The following is a 27,232-nucleotide window of genomic DNA, read 5'->3' as shown; positions in this document are numbered from 1 at the left end:
TGTATCTCTGTCTGTCTCTATCCATCTCTCTCTATTATATATATATATATTTGAAGAGATTGATGATAAGGAGTTGGCTCATGTGGTTATGAGGCTGAGAAACCACAGGACCTTCAACCTGGAGACCCAGGAGGGCCGATGGTGTCAGCCCAAGTGTGGGAGGAGACCACTGAGTGAATTCCCTGTGCCCTGCCTTTCAGTCTATTCAGGTCTCAAATGGATTGACTGGGGCCACCCACACTGGGGAGGGCCATCTGTTGTGCCCAGTCTACTGATTTGAATGCTAAGCTCATCTAGAGACACCCTCACAGGTACCCCTAGAATAATGTTAGCCAAGTCCCAGACGGCTCCTCGCCCAGTCCAGCGGCTTGTCGGCGGGCCTGGACCCACCTGCTTGTCTTTCCTTGCGTTTGGCAGGTGCGTGCACCACTGTCCTTCACGCTCTTCAGTTTTGCCAGACTTTGACCCCGAAATGACGGGACCCCGCCATGCGTGTTCTCCCACGCAGCAGCCCAGCTTAGCGGCACAGCCCTGTTTACTCGGGACACCGTTGCCTCTGCTGTGTGGCCATATGGGATCCCCCACCAGGAGCACCGTCCCTTTGTGACCTGGGAAGGGCGATTCCAGGCCTGGGTTGCATGTGGATTTCCTCCTGCTGAGTTTTAATTAAGAGGCAGGGAGCAGGTGGGTGAAGGGCACATATGCTGATGCAGGGTTGCCCAGGTTTGAATTCCACCTGTGCCATTTTCTACCTGCTGAACCTGATTGGACAAGTTAATCTACCTCTCTCTGCCACAGGGTTGTTTTTTTTCTGTTTTGCCTTCCTTTGTTTTTGTTTCTGAGACAGGGTCTCCCTGTCACCCAGGCTGGAGTACAGTGGTGCAATCACGGCTCACTACAGCCTTGACCCTGTCGGCTTAAGCAGTCCTCTTACCTCAGCCTCCTGACTAGCTGGGATGACAGGCACACACCACACCTGGCTAATTTTTTTTTTTTTTTTTTTTGAGTCAGAATCTTGCTCTGTTGCCCAGGCTGGAGTGCAGTGGCACAATCTCAGATCGTTGCAACCTCTGCCTCCCAGGTTCAGGAGATTTTCCTGCCTCAGCCTCTTGAGTAGCTGGGACTACAGGCATGTGCCACCCACCCAGCTAATTTTTGTATTTTTAGTAGAGATGGGGTTTCACCGTGTTGGCCAGGATGGTCTCGATCTCCTGAACTTGTGACACACGTGCCTCGGCCTCCCAAAGTGCTGAGTTTACAGGCATGAGCCACCGTGCTAGGCCCCCTGGCTAATTTTTAAATTATTTGTTGAGACAGGGTTTCACTATGTTGCCGAGGCTGGTCTCAAACTCTTGGGCTCAAGTGGTTCTCCTGCCTCAGCTTCCCAAAGTGCTGGGATTAAGTGTGAGTCACCTTATCTGGCCTTTGTGCCCCAGTTTTCTCAATCAGGCAATGATGATAGCTCTCAGGTGAGGTGAGGGTGATTGTATGAGATGCCTGGAATTTGCACCCGCTCCGTGCCCAGAGAGTTAGAGGCTGGGGCCCAGCTGTGGGCTAGCAGTCTTGTTCCACGGCTTTCCTGCTGATAGTTTCTCTTTTTCTCGTTTTTTTTTGTTGTTGTTGCTGTCTCAACCTGACAAAAATGCTCAGTTTAGAAGCATGTCGTTCCATTTGTGGGAAAATTAAACACATTTAAGAGTAAATTAAATTAAGGGACTCGTGATCGTTAACTAAATTATATTTTCTTAAAATGTAATGAACCAAGCAGAGCTAGCACATGTGGCATGCTCAGTAAATATTTGTTAGAATGAATGATAATTTTATGAGCCCATCAAGTCACATCTAATGGGATTATTTGGTTCTAGAACTAATGAAGTGACTGTAGAGCAATAACGTCTTCTAAAAATCATCTCCATGCTTGCCAGAAATCCAAAAATGGGGGGAGAGGCTCACGCTGGATTTCACCCAAGAGCGAGGCCCGAGGAGAACTGGACGCTGTGTCCCGGGAGCTGTCCAAGGGGGCACCTGTGACTTGGCAGGGGTGGCTTGGAAGCCCGAGTTTGCCAGCACTCTGGGTTGACTGGGTCTCGGGGGGAGGCCTGCCTTGGCTCAGCTCAGGAGACCAGTGGATACAACAGGATGCCCACCTGCATTTCACAGTTTATATCATGCCACATGTGCGGCAGCCTGGGGTCTCAACACTTGGAGCCTGTGGGACTGAGAGAGGAGTCAGTCTAGCACTGGACCCCGGCTTGGTGGGGGAGGGGAGTAGGAAAGGAGGGAGAGGGTAGAGAGGGGGCTGGAGCCCCAATCCCATAGCTTAGGTCCTGGGAAGCCCTGTGGGTTCATGCTTGCCTTGTGGGGAGGTTGGGCAGCTCGAGTGGGAACCAGGAGCCTCCCAGTGTGGCACCAGCTTTGCTGGAAGCCTGGGCTCTTTGAGAGGGGTGGGGCTGAGAGCCACTAGACCTGGCTTCATCCTCCCGCTTGCCTTTCTGTCTGGGGTGTACCCTGGGAAGGGCCATAACCTCCCTGAACCTTGGTCACCTCCCCTGTCCAGTGGAAGAAAGGAAGACACCTGCCTAATTGGGCTCTTGAAAATAATAAACAAGATAATACAAAACCTGCATTAGTTTCCTAGGCCTGACATAGCAACAGAGTACCCCACACTGGCTGGTTTACTGAGCAGAAGTTTATTCTCTCTCAGCTCTGGAGGCCAGAAGTTCAAGATCGAGGTATTAGCAGGCCATGCTCCATCTGAAGGCTCCAGGGAGGAATCCTTCCTGCCCCTCTGGGCTTCTGGGGATAGTGGGCAGTCCTTGGCATGTCTGGGTTTGTGGCCACCTCACTCCTGTCTGCGTCCATTGTCACAGGCGTCTTCTCTTCAGGCCTCTCCGTGTCTTCCTGTGGCCTTCTCTCTGCATGTCATCGTCCACATTTCTCTCTCCCATAGGGACACCAGCTGGGCTCACCCCAGTCCAGTATGACCTCATTCTAAGTTGATGACATCTGCAAAGACCTGGTTCCAAATAAGGCACATTCTCCCAGTCCAGGTGGACGTGGATTTTATTTATTTATTTATTGAGATGGAGTCTCACTCTATACCCCAGGATGGAGTGTGATGGCGCGATCTCGGCTCACTGCAACCTCCACCTCCCCAGTTCAAGTAATTCTCCTGCCTCAGCCTCCTGAGTAGCTGGGGTTACAGGCATACCCCACCACACCCAGCTAATTTTTGTATTTTTAGTAGAGATGGGGTTTCACCGAGTTGCCCAGGTGCTCTTGAACTCCTGAGCTCAGGCAATTCACCCGTCTCGGCCTCCCAAAGTGTTAGGATTACAGGTGTGAGCCACTGCATCCATCGGACATGGATTTTGGATGGGACATCATTCGGCCCATGGTACCTGGTGCTCAGTTAGTGACTAAAACCCACTAGTTATGGTCACTCTTCTTGTTATTACCTTCACAGACGAGGGTGCGATGAGGGGAAACAGAAGCACAGTTGATTGTATCTTCTCAGTTCTGCACCCCCCGTGGTACCACCCCCCTTTTTTTTGAGAGGGAGTCTTGCTCTTGTCACTCAGGCTGGAGTGCACTGGTGCGATCTGAGCTCATTGGCAACCTCCATCTCCCAGACTCAAGCGAGTATCTTGCCCACCACCATGACTGGCTAATTTTTGTATTTTTAGGAGAGAGGGTTTCACCATGTTGGTCAAGCTGGTCTTGAACTCCAGACCTCAGGTGATCCGTCCTGAGGTGCTGGGATAACAGGTGTGAGCCACTGTGCCCAGCGCCGTGCCTCATTTTGAAGACAGTTCTAGGTCTTGATGGGAAATCGGAGGAGGACTTGTTCTTCTCTTTGGATTAAATAAAAGACAGTGAGGCCTGAGTTGGCACAGTACCCACAGCTCACAAACTGCCAAGCCCTTTCAGGCTGACTTCTGCTGAATCATTTCATCCCGTTCCATTTGTCGGCCATAAGGTAAACAGCAGTTTTTCTGACATATACTCCTTTTGAATAAATGCTACTCACTGTCAGCCTTGGGAAGTAGAAGGCACTGTGTGCTATCCCGGGCTCATTCTCAGGGAGAAGAGATGACCACTGCCACAAAATGTGAGTGTTGGGGGTACATTCAGGTGTCACATACATGGTGGTGTCTCAGCTTAATAAAAAAAATATGTCGGCCGAATGCGGTGGCTCACGCCTGTAATCCCAGCACTTTGGGAGGCTGAGGTGGGTGGATCATGAGGTCAGGAGTTCAAGACTATCTTGGCCAAGATGGTGAAACCTCGTCTCTACTAAAAATACAAAAAAATACAAACAAAAACAAAAAAGTTAGCTGGGCATGGTGGCACATGCCTGTAACCCCAGCTACTCAGGAGGTTAAGGTGGAGAATTGCTTAAACCCAGGAGGTGGAGGTTGCAGTGAGCCAAAATCATGCCACTGCACTCCAGCCTGGGTGACAGAATGAGACTCCATCTCAAAAAACTAAAAACTAAAAATAAAATAAATTTAAAAAGATGTCGTACACCTTTTTCTTTAAAAAGTCTCACTTAGCTTGTTTGACAGGCACAGATGTGTTATTAAACACTTGCAAAGCCTGCTGTCATTTGGTTTTTAACAGCATGCGTCATCTTTGGTGCAGGGTGTTAGCTCAGCATCATGGAAGACAGATGAGAGGCACCCAGCCTGCAGTTTCTCCACTGTGATGCTTTCTCTGCTTGCTCTCAGGAGAAATCTTCTTTCTCTATGTTCTAGGAAGGCAGAAAGAACACTTGGAAATGTAAGGTGTTTCCTTGTGTCAGAATTTCATGGCTGAGACCAGGCACAGTTGCTTACATCTGTCATCACAGCACTTTGGGAAGCTGAGGCAGGCAGATCTCCTGAGGTCAGGAGTTTGAGACCAGCTTGGGCAACATGGCAAAACCCCGTCTCTACTAAAAATACAAAAAATTAGCAGGATATGGTGGCAGCTGCCTGTAATCCCAGCTACTTGGGAGACTGAGGCAGGAGAATCACTTTTACCCAGGAGGTGGAGTTGGCAATGAGCTGAGATTGCACCACTGCACTCCAGCCTGGGCGACAGAGGGAGACTTCTTCTCAAAAAGAAAAAGAAAAACAAAAGAGTTTCATGGCTGATTGTTACAGGACCACCTTTAGTCCCAAGATCTGAGGCAAGGGAACCATTTTCAAAAGGAAACTTTTAAATGTTTGAGCAGCAGAAAGGGAGGTTGAGCCAGAAGAAATTGCTGGTGGAAGGACGGTGGAAGCTGGGAGCTTTGAAGTTCAAAAGTCCTGGTGTGTCAAGTCGGGTGTTGGGGAAACCAGAGCTTAGAGTTAAGTCCAACACCTGGTTGGACTTAACTGGGTAAATGTCATCCTGTAACCCAGCTCCATTAGGCATTAATATCTGGGAAAAAGGTGGAATACACCTGAGTTCTTTGGGCGCAGGCCAAGGAGATGTCTCATAGTTTAATGTTGCTCAAGAAGAGAAACAAGGCCGGGCGCGGTGGCCTGTAATCCTAGCACTTTGGGAGGTGGAGGTGGGTGGATCGTTTGAGGTCAGGAGTTCAAGACCAACCTGCCCAACATGGTGAAACCTCGTCTCTAATAAAAATACAAAAATTAGTTGGGTGTGGTGATGAGCATCTGTAATCCCAGCTACTTGGGAGGCTTAGGAAGGAGAATTGCTTGAACCCAGGAGGCAGAGGTTGCAGTGAGCTGAGATTGTACCACTACACTCCAGCCTGGGCAACAAGAGTGTAACTTTGTCTTAAAAAAAAAAAAAAGGAACTAAGGGTAACGCTGGTGTTCCCTGGTTATTATAAAAAAAGATGTTAGACTTGGCGTGGTGCCTCACACCTGTAATCCCAGCACTTTGGGAGTGGAGGCTGGAGGGTCATGTGGTCAAGAGTTCAAGATCAGCCTGGCCAATATGGTGAAACCCTGTCTCTACTAAGAATACAAAAATTACCTGAATGTGGTGGCGGGTACCTATAATCCCAGCTACTAGGGAGGCTGAGGTAGGAGAATTGCTTGAACCTGGGAGGAGGAGGTTGCAGTGAGCCGAGATTGCACCACTACACTCCAGCCTGGGGACAGAGCAAGATTCCATCTCAGGAAAAAAACAAACAGATGGTAACAGGTACAGGTGAACTGCAGAGGAGGAGGCACACAGGGCGAGGCTTGGGAGGGCCCTGAGCACAGGAGCTTCTGTCGCCCTGGAGTTGGGGTGCACCACCCTCCTGGCACCTGGATGTGTTCACCCATCTGGACGCTCTCTGCACCCTGTAGTTCAGGGATTTTTGTGGAGGTTTCATCACATAGGGAGTGTCTGATTATTAGCTCAGTCTCCAGCTCCTCTCCCCTTTCTGCAGGGTGGAATGTGTCGGGGGTGGAGCTGAAAGTTCCAGGCTTCTAATCCTGTCTGGGTCTTTCTGGTGCTCAGCCCCCACCCAGGAGCCACCAAGAGTCACCTCATTAGGATAAAATATCCTTTTATTTCCCTGAAAATTCCAAGGGGTTAGGAGCTTTGTGTTAGGAACCAGGGTCAAAGACCAAATACTGGAACAAAAGTTTCTCTTGGCACCTGGAAATTACACGGGTCTTAGGATCTGTGTGCCAGGGACTGGTGGCAGAGACCAATATGAATATTTTTTGTTTGTTTGTTTGTGATGGAGTCTCACTGTCACCCAGGCTAGAGTGCAGTGGTATGATCTCACCTTACTGCAACCTCTGCCTCCCAGGTTCAAGTGATTCTCCTGAGTAACTGGGATTACAGGTGTGCACCATCATGCCCAGCTAATTTTTGCATTTTTAGTAGAGACCAGGTTTCACTATGTTGGCCAGGCTGGTCTCAAACTCCTGACCTCAGGTGATTCACCTGCCTTGGCCTCCCAAAGTACTGGGATTACAGGTGTGAGATATCGCACCTGGCCCAATATGAATATTTATTATTTCACAAGCATCTGCCGTGTGTCCTCTGGTCCCCGTCCTCAGTGTTGTGGTTTAGAGGGTGCCTGGCAGGGAGGGTATGGGGATAGTGGGGTTGGGGAGTGGTTTCCGGGTACAGTGATCCCCAGGGTGTGTGTGGTTGTCCAGTTCACTCAGTCCTTGTGGCCTGCTGGGTCCTGGGGGTCCACAGTGACAGAGTGCAGGGTCTGTGCTCCAGGGGGTCGGCAGCTGCTCCTGGTACAGGTGAGTTGGAAGGAGACTTCCTTCAGGGCATGTGAGGAGCTCTCAGTGACCAGGCCAACTCGGAGCCCCAGTTTTGGCTGAGCTCATATGCTCTCTGTTGCCACATTCCATGTCGCTTCCCAGGCCTCCCCGGCTTCCCATTCTTGGGGCCAGGTGTTCCGTGGACAGGGTGTGATGCCGCCTTTGATGCCAGAGGCCTGGGATCTCTTTCCTCTTTGGTTTGTGTGGGGTCAGTGGCGTTCTCACCTGTTTCGTGCCCTGCCATGCAAAGGCAGAGGGCTGGTGTCGGGGTGGTGCTGGGGACTAAGGAGTGAATAACCCTCTGCGTTAAGACGCCCGGGGATCGCATGTGTGATGCCGGCCGCATCAGCCAGTTTTCCTTCCTGCTGAGACCACCAGCCCTCGGTGCAGCCAGCCTGGTTTTAGTCACGCCAAAGTGCCGCTGTTTGGGAGGGTGGTATTTGGAAGCCTGGCTTCGGGGCCTTGGATTTCTTTTCCTTCCCACATGTTTTGTGGAGAGGAGCAACACAGGCATGGGCCGTGCCCAGGTGGAGGTGATGTTAGGAAAGCAGACGGGAGCTCAGAGCAGGGAATGTCCGTGGACTTGCGTTTGGTGAAGGGCCTGGCCGAGTTCCCCAGAGCTGGGGTTAGTGTTCAAGTTCTGATGTTTCAGAGCCAGAGGCCTTTGGAGGTCAAAGGATGTGGCCTTGAAGAAGGGGCAGTTCTCATCCGTGGGCCTAGGAGAGGTGTTGGCTTTAAAACATTACTTTAGATAATTATAGGTGGTTCATACCTATAATTCCAGCACTTTGGGAGGGAGAGGCTGGAGGATCGCTTGAGCCCAGGATTTGGAGACCAGCCTGGCTGACAAAGTGAGACCCCTGTCGCTACAAAACAAACAAACAAACAAACAAACACACAAAAACAGTTAGCTGGATTTGATGGCATGCACCTGTAGTCTCAGCTACTCAGGAGGCTGAGGTGGGAGGGTCACTTGAACCCAGGAGGTTGAGGCTGCAATGAGCCGTGATTGCACTAGTGCACTTCAGCCTGGGTGACAGAGTGAGACCGTGTCTCAGAACAGCAACAGCAAAACCTTTAATCCAGATAGTTCTAGGATGAGGGGGCTCAGAGCTAGAGGGGCCTTTGCAAGTTCTTTTCATGGATCCCAGGTTTGGTTGATTGTATGAAACTGAAGCAGGAGCGGTGAGGAACAAACCTGCCGAACACCAAACTGAGGGAGGAAGTGGCAGCTGCTATCCCCTTTTATATGCTTACAATGCTAAAGGGGAAACTGAGGCAGAACTATGTCATTGTTCATTTGCTGGACGTCCGATCTTACAATCTTTTGGCTTCATTGATTTGCTAATTCGTATGCAGCATGAGCGGGGACCGGCGGGGGAGGAGGCTTACAGAGACAAGACAAAAAGCAACAAGCTGTTTGTTGGCAGAGATGTTTCCAGGAGGGAGCGTGGCCCGTGGAGACGTAGGGGCGTAAGCCAGTGCCGGGCTCCGGCCAGCGGGGTTAACGTTCATTTGCAGCTCTTTCAAGGTTAACAGACAGCAGAGACGCTGGGAACTAAAGAGGGACTCATTTTCTCAGCTCTTTAGTATCTTATTTTATTTTTTTCCTTCTTCACCCTCCTTCCCATCTGGAAGAGGGGGAGGGAGGAGGTGAAATAGAAGGAGGCAAGGGGGTCGCCCCTCTCAAAACCAAGAGGAAATGTACAGGGCTTTTGTGGAGAAAGGAAAGTGTCATTTCTCTGGGTTTTACCTTGAATGTCAGTGGCTGAGGCCGTCGGAGCTTATGTGGGGGCAGCCTGGGCTGGAATTCCCCACTGAGACTCTGGAACCTTGGCTGGAATTCCCCACTGAGACTCCGGAACCTGGGCTCTTTCTCCCACTGAGACTCCGGAACCTGGGCTCTTTCTCCCACTGAGACTCCGGAACCTGGGCTGGAATTCCCCACTGAGACTCCGGAACCTGGGCTGGAATTCCCCACTGAGACTCCGGAACCTGGGCTCTTTCTCCCACTGAGACTCCGGAACCTGGGCTGGAATTCCCCACTGAGACTCCGGAACCTGGGCTGGAATTCCCCACTGAGACTCCGGAACCTGGGCTCTTTCTCCCACTGAGACTCCGGAACCTGGGCTCTTTCTCCCACTGAGACTCCGGAACCTGGGCTGGAATTCCCCACTGAGACTCCGGAACCTGGGCTCTTTCTCCCACTGAGACTCCGGAACCTGGGCTCTTTCTCCCACTGAGACTCCGGAACCTGGGCTGGAATTCCCCACTGAGACTCCGGAACCTGGGCTGGAATTCCCCACTGAGACTCCGGAACCTGGGCTATTTCTCCCACTGAGACTCCGGAACCTGGGCTCTTTCTCCCACTGAGACTCCGGAACCTGGGCTGGAATTCCCCACTGAGACTCTGGAACCTGGGCTCTTTCTCCCACTGAGACTCCGGAACCTGGGCTCTTTCTCCCACTGAGACTCCGGAACCTGGGCTCTTTCTCCCACTGAGACTCCGGAACCTGGGCTCTTTCTCCCACTGAGACTCCGGAACCTGGGCTGGAATTCCCCACTGAGACTCCGGAACCTGGGCTGGAATTCCCCACTGAGACTCCGGAACCTGGGCTCTTTCTCCCACTGAGACTCCGGAACCTGGGCTCTTTCTCCCACTGAGACTCCGGAACCTGGGCTGGAATTCCCCACTGAGACTCCGGAACCTGGGCTCTTTCTCCCACTGAGACTCCGGAACCTGGGCTCTTTCTCCCACTGAGACTCCGGAACCTGGGCTGGAATTCCCCACTGAGACTCCGGAACCTGGGCTCTTTCTTCCACTGAGACTCCGGAACCTGGGCTCTTTCTCCCACTGAGACTCCGGAACCTGGGCTCTTTCTCCCACTGAGACTCCGGAACCTGGGCTGGAATTCCCCACTGAGACTCCGGAACCTGGGCTGGAATTCCCCACTGAGACTCCGGAACCTGGGCTCTTTCTCCCACTGAGACTCCGGAACCTGGGCTCTTTCTCCCACTGAGACTCCGGAACCTGGGCTGGAATTCCCCACTGAGACTCCGGAACCTGGGCTGGAATTCCCCACTGAGACTCCGGAACCTGGGCTCTTTCTCCCACTGAGACTCCGGAACCTGGGCTGGAATTCCCCACTGAGACTCCGGAACCTGGGCTCTTTCTCCCACTGAGACTCCGGAACCTGGGCTCTTTCTCCCACTGAGACTCCGGAACCTGGGCTGGAATTCCCCACTGAGACTCCGGAACCTGGGCTGGAATTCCCCACTGAGACTCCGGAACCTGGGCTGGAATTCCCCACTGAGACTCCGGAACCTGGGCTGGAATTCCCCACTGAGACTCCGGAACCTGGGCTCTTTCTCCCACTGAGACTCCGGAACCTGGGCTCTTTCTCCCACTGAGACTCCGGAACCTGGGCTGGAATTCCCCACTGAGACTCCGGAACCTGGGCTCTTTCTCCCACTGAGACTCCGGAACCTGGGCTCTTTCTCCCACTGAGACTCCGGAACCTGGGCTCTTTCTCCCACTGAGACTCCGGAACCTGGGCTCTTTCTCCCACTGAGACTCCGGAACCTGGGCTGGAATTCCCCACTGAGACTCCGGAACCTGGGCTGGAATTCCCCACTGAGACTCCGGAACCTGGGCTCTTTCTCCCACTGAGACTCCGGAACCTGGGCTCTTTCTCCCACTGAGACTCCGGAACCTGGGCTGGAATTCCCCACTGAGACTCCGGAACCTGGGCTGGAATTCCCCACTGAGACTCCGGAACCTGGGCTCTTTCTCCCACTGAGACTCCGGAACCTGGGCTCTTTCTCCCACTGAGACTCCGGAACCTGGGCTGGAATTCCCCACTGAGACTCTGGAACCTGGGCTCTTTCTCCCACTGAGACTCCGGAACCTGGGCTCTTTCTCCCACTGAGACTCCGGAACCTGGGCTGGAATTCCCCACTGAGACTCCGGAACCTGGGCTGGAATTCCCCACTGAGACTCCGGAACCTGGGCTCTTTCTCCCACTGAGACTCCGGAACCTGGGCTCTTTCTCCCACTGAGACTCCGGAACCTGGGCTCTTTCTCCCACTGAGACTCCGGAACCTGGGCTGGAATTCCCCACTGAGACTCCGGAACCTGGGCTGGAATTCCCCACTGAGACTCCGGAACCTGGGCTCTTTCTCCCACTGAGACTCCGGAACCTGGGCTCTTTCTCCCACTGAGACTCCGGAACCTGGGCTGGAATTCCCCACTGAGACTCTGGAACCTGGGCTCTTTCTCCCACTGAGACTCCGGAACCTGGGCTCTTTCTCCCACTGAGACTCCGGAACCTGGGCTGGAATTCCCCACTGAGACTCCGGAACCTGGGCTGGAATTCCCCACTGAGACTCCGGAACCTGGGCTGGAATTCCCCACTGAGACTCCGGAACCTGGGCTCTTTCTCCCACTGAGACTCCGGAACCTGGGCTCTTTCTCCCACTGAGACTCCGGAACCTGGGCTGGAATTCCCCACTGAGACCCCGGAACCTGGGCTCTTTCTCCCACTGAGACTCCGGAACCTGGGCTCTTTCTCCCACTGAGACTCCGGAACCTGGGCTGGAATTCCCCACTGAGACTCCGGAACCTGGGCTGGAATTCCCCACTGAGACTCCGGAACCTGGGCTCTTTCTCCCACTGAGACTCCGGAACCTGGGCTCTTTCTCCCACTGAGACTCCGGAACCTGGGCTGGAATTCCCCACTGAGACTCCGGAACCTGGGCTGGAATTCCCCACTGAGACTCCGGAACCTGGGCTGGAATTCCCCACTGAGACTCCGGAACCTGGGCTCTTTCTCCCACTGGGTCCCCAGTGCTCACTGGCTAATTTTGGTGTTTTGTGGGTACCCTTTATCTGCTTCGTCTTCCGCAGATGAATCGGGGGAAGTGGTGGTGGCATCGTGGTGCTGAGGGCTGCTCCTGGGTGGGGGTTCTCAGAAGGAGAAGTCAGTCCAGAAAGATTGTATTTTATTACCTTCTCCCTCATCTTATTTATTTACTTTCTATTTTTTTAGAGGCTGGGTCTGTCCATGTTGCCCAGGCTAGTCTTGAACTCCTGAGCTCAAGCGATCCTCCTGCCTTGGCCTCCCAAAGTGCTGGGATTACAGGTGTGACTTTTAAGAAGTGGTAGATTCCACCGTAGCCACCCACCTGGTACACAGTAGTGCTTTAATTACTTTTCCTCTCCCCTCCTCCTCCGTCATCCTCCTTTCTTCTTTGTTCTTCTCCTTCTTTCTTTTTCCTCTTCTTTCTTCTTCTTCAACAGAGTCTCACTCTGTTGCCAGGCTAGAGTGCAGTGGCATGACCATAGGCTCAAGTGATCCTCCTGCTTTGGCCTCCCGAGTAACTGGCACTGCAGGTGTGTGCCATTGTATCTGGCTTCATTGTTATAGACACAGCGTCTCACTCTGTTGCCCAGGCTGGTCTCCAACTCCTGCTTGAAGTGGGCTCAAGTAGTCCGCCTGCCTCGGCCTCCCAAAGTGCTGGGATTACAGGTGTGAGCCACTGTGCCAGGTCCCCTTAATTTATTCTGAAAATGGCACGTTAGGAGCTGGGTCTTGGCTGTGTTGCCCACATTGTGAAATCCCCTTGCCTGGCAGGTAGGAGGCAATGGATGCACAGGTGGTGAATGAATGAAATGTTAGTTGCATTACATTGAAATGGTCTAAACCTGACTCTAAGATGCGACTACCAGGCTGCTGATTCCTTTATGATTTTTCAAGTGCGTAGTTATTTTCCTTTTAAAAGCTAGTCACGTTTCCTTTCCTGACTGACCCTATGTTACTTCTGCCTCCTCCCTCAAGGGGCTGAGCACCAGCCCCAGGCATCTTCTTGGCCAGCTCAGTGGATACGCACATGTCAAGAAGACCCCGCAGGTACTCCACACAGGGGCTCTTGCCCCCACCATCCTTTGTGGGGAGAACTGGGCATATGGAAAGGCTCTCTCTGTGGAGCACTGGGCTGTTGAGGGCCATTCCGGGTGTGCCCTCACGATGTCCTCACTTGGCTGTGGAGGTGTCTCCTGGGCCACCAAGTGCCATTTGCTGTCCTGGCCTTGGATTCCTGCATCAGGTCTCCCAGCAGGAAAACATTTTTTTTTTTTGTAGAAAGTGATTTATTTAAAGAGAGAGATAAACAGGAGAAGGAAAGAGAAAGAAACAGCTCACACTGAGTGAGAGAATCCAGAAAGATGGAATTCAGGAGAGGAAAACAGCTTCCACCCTGAGTGGCAGGGAAGAGAGAGAGATGGAGTTTATGAGGGGAAGACAGGCTTCCACGAGAGAGTATGGAAGGGGACTCCAGAGGGGAAATCCAGGAGAGAGAAAGATGGCTTCCACAAAGGGAGTGTTTGTGGAAGGGGACGAAAAGTGTTAAACCAAAACCAGTGTTGGGAACCACATCAGCACTGGGGACCCTCATCAGCGTTGGGGACCCTCATCAGCGTTGGGGACCCTCATCAGCGTTGGGGACCCTCATCAGCGTTGGGGACCCTCATCTGTGTTGGGGACCCTCATCAGCGTTGGGGACCCTCATCAGCATTGGGGACCTTCATCAGCATTGGGGACCCTCATCAGCATTGGGGACCCTCATCAGCGTTGGGGACCCTCATCAGCATTGGGGACCCTCAACAGCGTTGGGGACGCTCATCAGTGTTGGGGACCCTCAGCAGCTTTGGGGATCCTCATTAGTGTTGGGGACCTGCATCAGCATTGGGTGTCTCTTCGTTGTTGCGACAAGTCCTGGTCTCTACGCTGGATGAAGCTTGGCTTGTCCTGAGTTCTGTGGGAGTGGAGTGATGGAGGACAGGGGTGACCAGCAGGTTGAGAGCCCTTACTGCTGATCCTGGCCTCGCATGGAAGAGGGGCACTAGCACCCCTGGGAGTGGGCCATGCCCCAGTCCACTTCCTGCTCCAGAGCCCCCACCTGGAGCACCTGCTGGGTTGAGACATGGGCCTCTCGTGAACCTCCTAGGGGCCTCCCATATGAGCCTCATCGCGTCAGCAGAGCTGGGAATCGTCAGTTAATCCAGCAATGCCTCCAGGAAGCCAGCCTCAGCAAGGAGCTTCCAGGGGAAGTTGGGGGACTGGTGATTAGAATGAATACAAGCTAATCGTGCTTCCTGGGTACAGGCACCACTGAAATTCATGGATTCCTACAGCAGCACTTGAGGTTGGTCACTGTTATTAACCCCTTTTTACCTACCAGGGACCCAGGCCAGACAGGGAGCCCATCTGTGTCACCTGGTGGGCAGGGGCTGGGCCTGGTGTTGAAACCAGGAGAGGGTTCAGGCCCAGGAAACGGGGAGCAAATTGCTGGCCAAGGTGGGTATTGTGTGAGTCCTGCTCCTCCCATCATTCCAGGACCTTCCTTTGGGGAAGTGAACGCTCCCGAGAGCAACCTCTGTGTTGGGGTGGCCTCAGCTGGGCTCTGGTTTCTGTGTTTGGTATTTGATTTCTGTTGTTGTGGAAATGGGGTGACAAGTGTTCCTCATGTCATAGTCAGCATGCAGGAGGTGCAGCCGGGGCGGCGCATGGCTACGGCGGTGCCACCTCTGGCTGGGGGTCAGGCGGAGACCCAGCCCTGTGCCAGCTCGCAGACCCCCTATCACCTCTCCAGTCTCGGGGACCAGAGAGCAAAGGCGATGGGAGGCCAATATCTGTTGTTCAGTTTTTCTCTGAGCCACGTGGGTCTTCAGTCACTCCAGGGGCCTGGGCGTGCTCTTCCTTCCTTCTTTGTGCAAGGGGGTTTCTCTGGGGAGCAGTTGCCCTGGATCATGAGGCCGTTGAGAATCAAGACAGAAATAATGGTCTGTGGTCAGCAAGGCGTTATCTCTGGAAACACCCTGGTCCTCCCTCGGCTTGACCTTCTTGTGGCCTTCCTCAAAGCCTCCCTAAAGAGGCTTTCTCTTGAAGTGCACGTCATGGCACCCCTGCCAGGTCCCTATATGAAGGGGGCGTGCAGCCTGCCTGCCCTCCGACGCCCGCCAGCCGTGCTGGTCTGAAGAGCCACCGCCAGCTGCAGCCTCCTCGCCAGTGAGTTCTGTTTGCTTTCTCACTGTTTCAGCAGGAGCCAAGCCCAGGCCAGCCCCTCTTTTCTTTTCTGCTTTATGACAGAATTTTGTTTTGCAAGAATGGACCCTGGGTGACTGCTTGACTTTTCCCAGGAAGGTGATGGGGACATTGGTGTTAGGATGATGGGGACGGGCGTCCAGGTCGTCTCACCGCAGCCCCAGATGGATGAGGATCTGAATTCTGGACTGAGGTCTCCAGCACTCTGCTGGGGCGAGTAGATCTTTGGGCCCAGAAGAATGTGATTTGGAACATTCTCAGGGACATGTTGTAATTAAGATTTTCTTTTTTCATGGGGGTACATGATACTATGGGTCTCTCTCTCTCTTTTTTTTTTTTTTTTGTTTTTTAGATGGAGTCTTGCTCTTTCGCGCTTGTTGCCCAGGCTGGAGTGTAGTGGCGCAATCTTGGCTCACTGCAACCTCTGCCTCCCAGGTTCAAGCAATCCTTCTGCGTCAGCCTCCCAAGTAGCTGGGATTACAGGCACCTGCCGCCACGCCTGGTTAATTTTTGTAGTTTTAGTAGAGGCAGGGCTTCACTGTGTTGGCCAGGCTGGTCTTGAACTCCTGACCTCAGGTGAGCCACCCACCTCGGTCTCCCAAAATGCTGGGATTACAGGCGTGAGCCACCACACTTGGCCATGGGTTTTTCTTTAGTGGTCTTCAGCTTTGTGTTTCCCTGCTAAGTGGCCCATTGTCGTGGCCAGTGTCTGGCTTTCCCTGGTCACCACTGGATAAGACATTCAGTCTGTCTTGTCTTTGGGAGGCAGAGTCAGTAGAAGGTACTTTGCATTGGGCATGCCTGGGGGTGAGCCCAGCTCTGCTGTTAGTAGCGCCCTCTGTTACAGTCAGCCCGGCTGCCCCGTGTTCGATTTTTCCTCCTGTAAAATGGGAACAACAGTAGAGCTGATGTGTCTTGGGCTTTCTGTGTCCCAGGGACTGTCCCAGCCTTTTAACGTGCTTTGCTCAGTGCTGTCCTCCTAAAAACTTTTCTTTTACAGTTGAGGAATCTGAAGCCCAGAGAGGTTAAGTAACCTGCCCAAGGTTACGCAGCAGATGGGAATGGGAGTCAGGCGTGTACCCAACCACCTGGCACCCCTAGTCAGTGCTCTTAACCTCAACCCAAAGGCTGCCTCCCTGGGCCTTGCTGAGGGACCCAGTAAGATGATGGTTATTCACATTTTCCCGTGTTTCTGATACCAAGCACACTCCTGGTAAATGCTCCTTCCCCTCTTTGGTGGAATAAATAATGTCTTTCTTTTATATATATGTGATATGTATATATATTTTTTATTGAACTTGAGGTTCTGCGGTACATGTGCAGAACATGCAGGATTGTTGCATAGGTACATATATGGCAATGTGGTTTGCTGCCTCCATCCCCCCGTCCACTATATCTGGCATTTCTCCCCATGTTATCCCTTCCCAACCTCCCTACCCCACTCTGTCCCTCCCCTATTCCCCCCACAACAGACCCCAGTGTGTGATGCTCCCTTCCCTGTGTCCATGTGTTCTCACTGTTCAACACCCGCCTATGAATGAGAACATTTGGTGTTTCATTTTCTGTTCTTGTGTCAGTTTGATGAGAATGATGGTCTCCAGATTCATCCATGTCCCTACAAAGGACACGAACTCATCGTTTTTTATGGCTGCATAGTATTCCATGGTGTATATGTGCCACATTTTCCCTGTCCAGTCTATCATCAGTGGGCATTTGGGTTGGTTCCAGGTCTTTGCTATTGTAAACAGTGCCGCAGTGAGCATATGTGAGAATGCACATTTCTTTCTGAGCTCTGCCCGATGCATCCTTAAGGAGAGGGACGCTCTGCCCAGGACGTAGATGAACAAGATCGTCGTTTCCTGGAGGAGCTCCCAGGTTGATTTTTGCCTTTCATCTTTTTCTTTCTTTTTCGCAGGCTTTTTGTAGATGTGTGGGGATATTTCTAGAGGAGAAAGCAGGGGTGGAAGGAGGGGCGTGAGGAAATTGAACGCCGGACAGCTCTTAGCTCACATTATCTGAGGCTCTTATCTGCTTTTACTGCAATAGACCTTGCAATAAAAGTCAAAAAGGTGATGCGCCAGGCAGAGTGGCTCTTCCTGCGCAGTGCTGGGTGGGATGGGATCGATGGGGCTTGGTGGCTGCAGGAGCGCAGACCCTGCGCCTCCTGGGGCCTGTGTGGGACTTTACTCACCTTGCTCTTTCTAACCAGGGTGCCAGATTCTCTTCACTCAGGTGTGTCAAATTTTAACCCTTGAGGCTAGAGCCTTGCCAGGCTTATTCTAAGTCATGGTTCCTAGTCACAGGCTCCCTGCCCGAGACCCCAGACCAGGACCCTTCCTACCTTGGCCTGCTGGGGCAAGAATCTCTGTGAAAGGGGTCCTCGAGCCCAGGATCACTCCAGTGACATTTCCCAGAGAGCATCCTGGGGCCAGTGCAGGGTAGGTGGGGTCAAATACTGAGTGCTCTGTCCCCTCCCCTTGGAGAATCTCACAGTACTTTAGCACAGTCCTCTGCTTAGCTTCCCTTAACCTTATAACTCCCCTGCTTCCTTGGCCTCTGCTTGATTCATGTGAGACCTGTGAACATCTACACTATGGGACTCACTTTGGGAGATACTGATGGAGATCAAATGGGGTCCTGCTCATATATTCACCCTTTTTCCGTTTTTCTCAGGTTCTGTTGGGCTTCCTAAAATGTGAATGAATTTAAAAGCTGCACTGAATGTGTCTTTTCTGTCTGAAAGTATAGCCACCGATGAGAGGAGAAGGTCTGTTAAGTTTTCTTTTAGAAAAGGAGTCTCCAGGCTCTGAATGCTCGAGGACCTGATTGGGATCACCCCCTCCATTGTGGCCCCCTGTCCTCCATTCCCCATGACTTGTAGATAACCTCCCAACTGTCGCCTTTTCTCCTAGAGGCCCCGACTGGAATCCCTGCCCTCACCCAGTGAATTTGTCACCTCTTTCCAAGCTTCACGTCCTGTGTTGCAGTTGAGGACCTGGAAGGCATGACTGGGCTCATTAGTGATGTGTGTTTATTTTGAATTCTTAACTGAGACAGGGAGGAGTCATATCCTAGCTCCCTGTTTTACTAGTGGTGGGACCTTGGCTTTCCCAAGCTCTATTTTCCTTGTCGATAACATGGAGATAATCGGGGTAACCCATACCCCTGATCACTGAGGACCCCTGCAGGCATCCATGCCCAGCCCAAAGCCAGGACCCAGGAAGGGAGACACAGCTGAGCAGCCTCTTCTGTGTCTCTGTCAGTGGTTGGCTTGGATTCTAATGCCCTCCTTCCCTCCCTCCCTCCCTTGCTCTCTACCAGTGGGATCCAAGACCATGAGAACGTTGGAAGGTCTCTCCAATGTCTGTGACTGCCCCATGTCTGTTGTTTTGTGGAAAGGACTTAGTAATTGAACAGTCAGTTGCAATGTGAACGTCACACAGAGCTGCTTTTCCTTGGCAAGCACCCGCTCTCTGAGCCACTGCCTCCTGATGTGTAGAACCCTCCCTCCCCTGTCCCCCTTTCTGGGCTATTGGGAGGCTGAGTGAGCTTGTCATGAGGCCCCTGAAAGACAACTTCTGTGTCCTGTGGAGCTGAGTCCATAAGTCCCTGTCCCCACCCTACAGACCCTCCCTCATTACCCTTTTGGGTTGGTGAATTTCAAGTTGGGCATCAGATAGGGAAAAGGAAGGGGACTGGAGAGGGAAGAGCTGGCAGTTTGACCTCAGGGCTTCAGAGTCACTTTTTTTTGAGATGGAGTCTCACTCTGTTGCTGTTAGGGACAGAATGCTTGTTCCCAGGTACCACAAGGAAAACTTAGCATTCAGACAAAAAGTTTTCTCAGCAAGGCAATTTTACTTTTGCAGAAAGGGTGCTCCCATTAGCAGTCTTGCCATGAGAGTACAATGAACAAAGGAAAGGCAGGCATATTTATTCCTTACCCATTGGGTCCTCACTGCCACATCTGATCTCCGTTAGCTGGAGACAGATCTCACAATCTAAACTGAACCCAACTGGCTAACAACTTAAAAGTTTTCTAAATAGGTAAAGGCGACAGAGAACAAAGGAAAAGAGGAAGTCCAAATACAGAAGGGGCATAGGCTGCGAGCTGGGACATGCTGGTGAGCATGTCTGGCACAGATATCTTGGTTAAAGTATAGGACATAGAATGTACTAGGTGCCTGTAAGCATGTCTAACAGCTACGTAGGATAGGACTTAACAAAGAGTTATTAGCAAAAAGCAAGAAGGCTTTGAAGAAAGTCTTTAAAACAAACTATTATTTCTAACATTTATTATTACTATTCTTTAACAAGAAGGGAAACTTTGAAGAGGAACTTTTGCTTTCTATGGTTGCCCAGGGTGGAGTGCCCTGGTATGATCTCATTTCACTGCAATCTCTGCCTCCCAGCTTCAAGCGATTCTCCTGCCTCAGCCTCCTGAGTAGCTGGGATTACAGGCACACACCACCACATCTGGCTACTTTTTATCTTTTTAATAGAGATGGGGTTTCACCATTTTGGCCGGGCTGGTCTCAAATCCCTGACCTCAGGTGATCGACCCACAGATCTGATTGCAGATTTTGCTTGGAGAAAGCAGAGGAGACCCCAGAGGCGCTTCTCTCTGAAAGGGAGAAGCAGGTAGGCCATGGCAGTGGCTCTGGGACTGACTCTGGGGCCACCTGCTTTTCCCACACTGGGTCTCCGGCAGGCTCGGTGGCTGGCCTGCACACAGTAGATCCTCGAAACAGATGTGTGAGCCTTGTGGGCATTTTCACGCTCCTTCCTTTAGTCCATAGCGCTGGAGGAGAGGTGATGACGGTGTGCATTTTGTGCAGCCATGTGGTGGACACCTGCTGAGGACCTGCTGTGGGGCAGGGTGTCTGTCGGCCGGGCTCTGAGGATGCAGATGAGGACCCTTACTCGGGAGCTTCTGTTCAGGTCGGAGGCAGCTTATGAAAACATAAGATAACGGAGTGGCCAACTCTGGGGCAGGAGCCAGGGGTGTGTGTGTGTGGGGGGGTCCCTGAAGGGGTCTCTGGATGCCAAGAGGAGGAGAGATCCTCTGAGGCTGGCTGAGGCTCCCAGCAGAGAGACGGGGGCACGGGCGGAGGCCTGCCATGCCAGTGAGTCCTGGCATTTCTGAGCCCCTGCTTGGTTCTCTTGCCTGCACCGTGGTCTGGGTGAGCAAGGCTGATGTCTGTTGTTTTATGGAAAGGACTTAGTAATTGACAGAGTCAGTTGCAATGTGAATGTCACACGGAGACCCCCCCCCCAACACCGTGTCCCCTGGGCTCTGGCCAGTGGCACCTCCTGGCAGCAGCTGTCCAGGCTACACAGGATGCTGGCTACATGCTTGGCTGGTCTGGCTGTCTCTGCCTGGCCCTGCTGTTACCGGTATCTGGAGATTGTACCCGGCCAGAGCCCGGTGGCTTCCCTGCCTGCCACCCTCAGATGCTTCCTTGGGGAGGGAGGGTGCCTTGTTTCCATGGCAACCCTAGGTGGGAGGCCAGGGCCTCAGGCAAGCTGCTGAACTTCTCACAGCCCTGGGAGCGAGGACCCAGGGCAGGCTGACCCTGGCCTGCAGGGCAGAAGCAGCAGAGAAGGACCCCCACCAGCCCTGAAGAGGGGAGGGGAATGGGGTGGGGAACATTAGGCCACACTCACTGCCCCTCCCCCTTTCCTCCCAGCTGCCCATGGCTGTGGGAAGGAAGTTGCCCAGATGCCAAGGCAAGAGACTGAAGGCACAGTCTGTCCCAGCATAATACATAACTGATTACTTAGAGCAATGACACCAAATAGATGTAGCAGCAATCACATAGTCAATTATATAATCAGTCATTAAATCATTATTCTCTATTAATAATCTTTACTTTAGTATTATACTGTAGAGACATTCTTGTCTTATGGTATAGACATAGTCGGGTGAAAATATTATTAGGAGCTGAAGGGACATTGTGAGGAGTGACCAGGAGGTGAGAGTGAGAGCCTTGCGGTGGCGCCAGTGCCTGGGAAGGTGCCCGTTACTTAGCAGCCCGTGAAGGGGAGTTTCCCTTTCACTGGGGGAGTTCAGAGTTTTGTTCTTGTTACCCAGGCTGGAATACAATGGCAGGTTCTTGGCTCACCGCTACCTCTGCCTTCTGGGTTCAAGCGATTCTCCTGCCTCTGCCTCCCGAGTAGCTAGGATTAACAGGCATGTACCACCATGCCTGGCTAATTTTGTATTTTTAGTGGAGACGGTTTCCCCATGTTGGCCAGGCTGGTCTTGAACTCCTGACCTCAGGTGATCCACCCGCCTCGGTCTCCCAATGTGTTGGGATAACAGGCATTAGCCACCACTCCTGGCTCTTTTGAGGTTTTAAAAGAGACACTGCATTAGAGAGAACAGTAGAGCCCTGAAACCTTGATTCATTTGTTCGTGAATTCACAGAGCGTTCACAATTCCTGTGACGTGTGTCCTGTCTGCCAGCCTGCTGGTGTGCTCCTGGTGCTTGGTCCGGGACCTGATGGCGCTGACATCTGGGCTGACATTTACTGTTTGTGGTGACTTGAATGACGTCCATGAGGAAGAGCTAGTGCACCATGCTTGTATTTGAAGATTCCTGGGCTGCTGCCTGAGAACCTGGCAGGCCGGTACTTGGAGGGACAGTGGCAGGATCAAGAAGCCATCTGCGTCAGGTGTTCTTGGGGACAAAGAGGAGACACAGGCTTAAGAGCAGTCAGGCTTATGGGACACAGTTGTGTCTGAAAAGGTTAAGCAGTTAGCACATCCCCAGGCTGAGGAGAGCAGCGGGCGAGGGAGCCTGACTCCCCACTCAGCCCTCCAGCCAGTGGCTGCTGTGCTAAGCCATTCCGAAAAGCCACCGGTGGAGAACTGACTTCAGGTCTTGCTGACTGGGGGGCCGTCCTGTTGTTTTTGCACATTAAAAACAATACATTGCACTTTGGGAGGCTGAGGCAGGAGGATCGCTTGAAGTCAGAAGTTCAATACCAGCCTGGCCAACATGGTGAAACCTGTCACTACTAAAGATACAAAAATTAGCTGGGTGTGGTGGTGAGTGTCTGTAATCCCAGCTACTCGGGAGGCTGAGGCAGGAGGATCGCTTGAACACAGGATGTGGCGGTTGAAGTGAGCCGAGTTTACGCCACTGCATTCCAGCCTGGGGGACGGAGCAAGATTCCTTCTAAAAAAAAAAAAAAAAAAAAAAAAAACACAAAAAACAAAAAAACTATTGTCTTATATTTGCTAATAAGGCGCCAACCTCCTCGGACCTTGGTGTCACAGGAGAGTGGCCTGCAGCAGCCTTGGGGACGGTGGTGTTTTTATCCATGATGTTGGTCAGATGCGTCCTCTGTGCTCGTTTAATGTTCATTCTGCTTGTGTAACCAAAGCCATGTCAGTTTCAGTAACCCTTGTACCATGGGGCACACGCCGTGGAGCAGGGCTTGGTAAAACTGGTGCAAAGAATGTTCCAGGCCTTTTGAAATGACGTGGACTTGCTGGGGCTGTCTTGAAGCTGTCTGTTTCTTAGGGCCGCTGTGACAAAATGCCACAAATCCAGTGGCTTAAACCAATAGAAGTCTGTTCTTTTCCAGTTCTGGAGGTCAGGAGTCTTAACACCAAGGTGGGGGCACAGTTGGTTCCTTCCAGAGCTTCCAGGGGAGAATCCCAATCCTTGCCTTTGCCAGCTTGCAAAGGCACCTGTGTTCCTTAGTGTATGGCCTCTTCCTCTGTCTTCAGAGCCATCCATGTAGCATCTCCCAATCTTTCTCTGCCTCCCTTGCCACACCTCCTCTGGCTCTGGCCCTCCTGCCTCCTCTTCTAAGCACCCTTTCAATCCCATTGGGCTCCTTGCATAATCCAGGCTAATCTCCCAATCTGCCTTACCTAAGACATATGCCAAATCCCCCTCTTGCCACGTAAAGGCACAGGTTCCTGGGACTGGTTGTGGACATCTTTGCAGGGATCATGATCCAGCCTTGTCTGGAGAGGTGGTGACAGATGGAGTAGAATGTGAGTCCTTTGGGTTTTTAAAAGAGACACTGCAGTGGAGAGAAGGGTGGAGTCCTGAAACCCTGATTCATTTGTTCATGAATTCACCGAGTGTTCATGGAGCACCTGCTCTGGTCCAGACGTCATGTTGGGAGTAGGGGAGACAGCAGGCCATGCATCTGTCTCTTCAGAGCACTGTGGACACGAATCCTGCAGGACAGATGTGCCTAGGACCGATGGTGCCTTGAAAGGAGAGGAGTGGGAACGTGTGTGGGGGGTGGGGAGCCTGACCTGCTTTGCGGGGTCAGGGAGGGACTCTCCGCCTGCCGTCATCCCTCCGCCCCTCCTTTGGGGCTGTTCCTCTAAAGGCGCTGTCACTACCAGGGGTGTGGGGACCCCCATGGGCCGTGAAGCTCTTTTCCTCTTTTCTGCTGTGTAAGTGGCAACCGTTCCAGATGGGTAGAGCTGTCTGTGCCCAGTGGAGCCCAAGGCAGTGCCACGGTGGCTCTTTGAGTATCTATCTCAGGTGGGAACTGAGCTGCCAGCACCAGAGGCCAATGGCTTCCAGCAGTCCCCAAAGCCGCCTGCATTTGGAAGTGGCCCGTCTCGGAAGCAGGCCAGGTCCTCCTGTTGGAGGAAACATTCGAGGCCGGGCTGTGTCGCTTCTGCATGGAAGACAGCCGCTAGGGGGCACTGTCCTTCTGGCCTTTCCCGCATCCCCGCCTGGCAGGTGCTTATTTTTTTTTTCTAACGACTTAATGATTTAATCTTCTTATTTTCTCAGCAGAGCAGAGCTTTGGACTTTCCTGGATACAGTGGGATGTTACCAGTCAGATTAATTAATACGAGTTTCATAACTCGGAACCAGCTCTGTGCTTCCCCAGGCGCCGGCCGTTGCTGCTCTCCTTTGTGAGGCGAACTCTCTAAGAGACTGGTTGTCTCCGGGACTCGTCTGCTGCTGGAAGTGAGCAGCGGGCTCCGTTGTCCCCCGCCTCGGTGGGGCTCGCTGTGCAGCTTGCTGGCAAACGGCTGGGCTCGGAGGGGCGGTGGCGGTGACACACGCCAGGGGAAAGGTCGGCATCCTCTTCTGGGAATCGTTTCTTTTGGGTTTCACACCCCGCCCCCACCTTCTGCTGCCTCGACGCTCTTTTCTCTTATTATTAACTAACGACAGATTTCATGACCAGTGAATGAAATCACTTGGAAGTACCCGCTGAAAACCAGTGTGATGGATTGGCAGAAATGTGACAGACGCACCCTCTGAAAATCACAGAGGCAAAGGCTCAAGTCGAAGGACTTGGCAAGGGGTTAGGATGACAGTGGTCAGGAGGTGGTGGCTGTGGGCGCTGGAGCCAAGGACAAGGGGCCGAGAAAACGGGGAGCAAACAGGGTAGTTATTTTGGGGGGCAGGGGAGGCTGGCTTTGGGGATGTGTGTCCTGCTGTTCACCGCAAGGCGGGGGCCTTAGGCAGTGGGTTCCAGTGCTCCTGAAGGGTGGCAGTTGAAGGGAGGAATTGAAGAAGTTGACTGGGAGTGGTGGTTCATGCTTGTAATCCCAGCACTTTGGGAGGCTGAGGCAGGTGGATCCCTTGAAGTCAGGAGTTCGAGACCAGCCAGGCCAACATGGTGAAATCCCATCTCTACTAAAAATACAAAAATTAGCCAGATGTCGTGGGGCATGCCTGTAATCCCAGCTACTAGGGAGGCTGAAGCAGGACAGTCGCTTGAACCTGGGAGGTGGAGGTTGCAGTGAGCCAAGATTGTGCCACTGTGCTCCAGCCTGGGCAACAGAGCAAGACTCTGTCTGAAAGAAAAGAAACTGACCCACCCAATCAGATCGACACTTATCTCTAAAGCATGTGTCCTTCTTTGTTGATGAGAAGGCCACCAGCCCCTCCGTGGCCTGGTTTCTCACCCGGGGGGTGGGTAGCTGGTAAACCTGACATTTTACTGCGCACCTAGAAGTCTGTCTTCCCATTTCCTATTCGATTGATTCTTCCGATCACCCCAGGGGCAAAGGCGAAGAAAAGACTGTGTTTCTGGGCTGAGGAAATCATCTGTTTAACACGGGCTTTGGAGCATTTTGTATTTCTACTTACACAACATTTTGTATCGGAGGGATGGTGGCAGGAGAAGCCATCTTGGTCAGATGTTCTTGGGGACAAAGAGGAGACACAGAGACTCAAGGAGGGCGAGGCTTGTGGGACACAGCTGTGTCCAGGAAGGTCAGGCAATGAACACATCCCTGGTGACTTCCTGTGAGCCCATTAAGTCACCAGGCCGAGGGGGATAGAGGTGGTGGCCCAGGCCCCCTCACACAGCCCTCAAGCCAGTGGCCGCTGTGCTAAGTCATTCTGAGAAGCCACCTGTGGAGAAGCGACTCCAGGTGTAAGGGATGGTGCTAGGGTCCCCAGGAGGCAGCCTGATGGCCTGAGCTAGGCCTGCTTTGCTTCCTGCCCTCTGCCATGTCGCCGCATTCCAGTGTCCCTCCAGTCCCTAGAGGGTCACTTCTGAGCCCCTGCAGGCCCCACGGCTTCCACCCCCTAGGCGGCCCGTTGCTGGCATGGTTTTCCCGGTTCTGCCCCTGGTTCGCTGCCGCTGGACTTCGGGAGCCCTTTTCACTTGTTGGGATTGGCACCAGGGGCGGGGGGGTCGGGCTATGCCGCCCGCACTGTCCCGCAGGCACCTGATGTTTATGTGGAGTTGGATTCTGTTATATAACAGTTCAGCCTAATTACTGTCGGTTTTAAATGCCCAGGGACCGTATACACGCGTTTGTGGTGATGTCTGAGCTGTCCGTTCAGGGTCATCGAGATCCCATCCTGCCTGGGTTGTGGTGAGGTGCATGTCTCATGTCTAGATTCTCAGACAGTTGCTGACCTGGGGGCACGTGGCCCCCAACATGGCCCAGCCGAGGCTTAATGGGGCTGCTCCACAGCTCCACACTGGCAGACAACTGAAGCTCTCAGGACACAGTTGGATTCGGGCCAGCCCTTGTTGAATGGAGTGGATGACCCTGAGTAATGCCACACTGCTCCCTGGAACTCAGCACAGGTGCTGATGATGGGGATGAGGAGCAAGAAAAATTAGCCAGGCGTTTACCAGTTAATGACTTCTCAGCGCACACCACCTTATTAAGTTCACTGTCACGACCGCCTTATGATCAGGGCTGGCTACGGACCCTCTGCTGAAAAGACTGTAAAGGATCTCAGGACTTGAAGTGCATGACCGAGGTCACGTGACCTTCCTGCCAGGAACCCCCAAAGCCTCCGTCCTCTCTGATCTTCTGTCTGGACCAGTGCTGGCCCTGGACTAGGGGGTTTGGAGGAGGAGCAGGTGGCTTCTGGAAGGGGCGTGGAAGAGGGGATGTTTGTGGTGGACTCTGAAAGTGCAGAGCATTGGGTCCCCTTGGAGAGGTTGTGGGATGTGTTACTGGGGAGTGGGGCACAGTGTGAGCAAAGGCATGGTGGTCCCTAGCTGTTCAGGGGAAGGCAGGAGGCAGGGTCACGCTGGAAGGAGCAGAAGAAGGTGCTAGGAAGGTCAACCAGGCTGGGTGGCAGACAGCTGTGTGCTGGGAATGAAGTCTGCAGACGCCATGGGGTGGGCTGGCAGAGGGCAGAGGCTAGGAGCCCTGAGCCCTGAGCCCTGAGCCCTGGCAGAAGCTGGCGCAGATGCCCTGGCCGTCATAGGTCCAGCCCCCATCGTGGCCTTCGAGGATTCCCCCTGATGCATCTGGAGGGGGTAATCGAAGAAGCTGACCCATGTGGCTTTCAATCAGAAAAACCAATCAGATCATCACTTGTCCCTAAAGCATGTGTCCTTTACAGATAAGAAGCCCACCAGTGCCCCCGTGCCCCGGTTTCTCGCCCGGATGGGTTAGCTGGTAATCCTGACATTTTACTGGGCACCTAGAGGTCTTTCTTG

General features: G+C 52.8%; 1 protein-coding gene across 3 annotated transcripts in view; it reads left to right on the top strand.

Moving 5' to 3' along the window:
- Positions 1-27,232, top strand: part of PARVB (parvin beta) — a 149,695-nt gene that overhangs the window by 32,655 nt on the left and 89,808 nt on the right. Inside the window, exon 1 of one of the 3 annotated variants that reach the window (XM_054238745.2) lies at positions 15,223-15,283. The exons of the other annotated variants lie outside the window; for them this stretch is intronic. Coding sequence (XP_054094720.1) covers position 15,283 — 1 coding nt within the window. The 5' untranslated portion in view covers positions 15,223-15,282. Of the gene's footprint in view, positions 1-15,222; positions 15,284-27,232 lie in introns of those variants that run through there. 3 annotated transcript variants of the gene reach the window in all.

The sequence above is a fragment of the Callithrix jacchus genome, chromosome 1 (genome assembly GCF_049354715.1).
Source record: "Callithrix jacchus isolate 240 chromosome 1, calJac240_pri, whole genome shotgun sequence".
In the NCBI taxonomy this organism is placed as follows: Eukaryota; Metazoa; Chordata; class Mammalia; order Primates; family Cebidae; genus Callithrix; species Callithrix jacchus.
The sequence above is the reverse complement of the archived record's forward strand: the minus strand, read 5'-3'. Positions and strand labels throughout refer to the sequence as shown.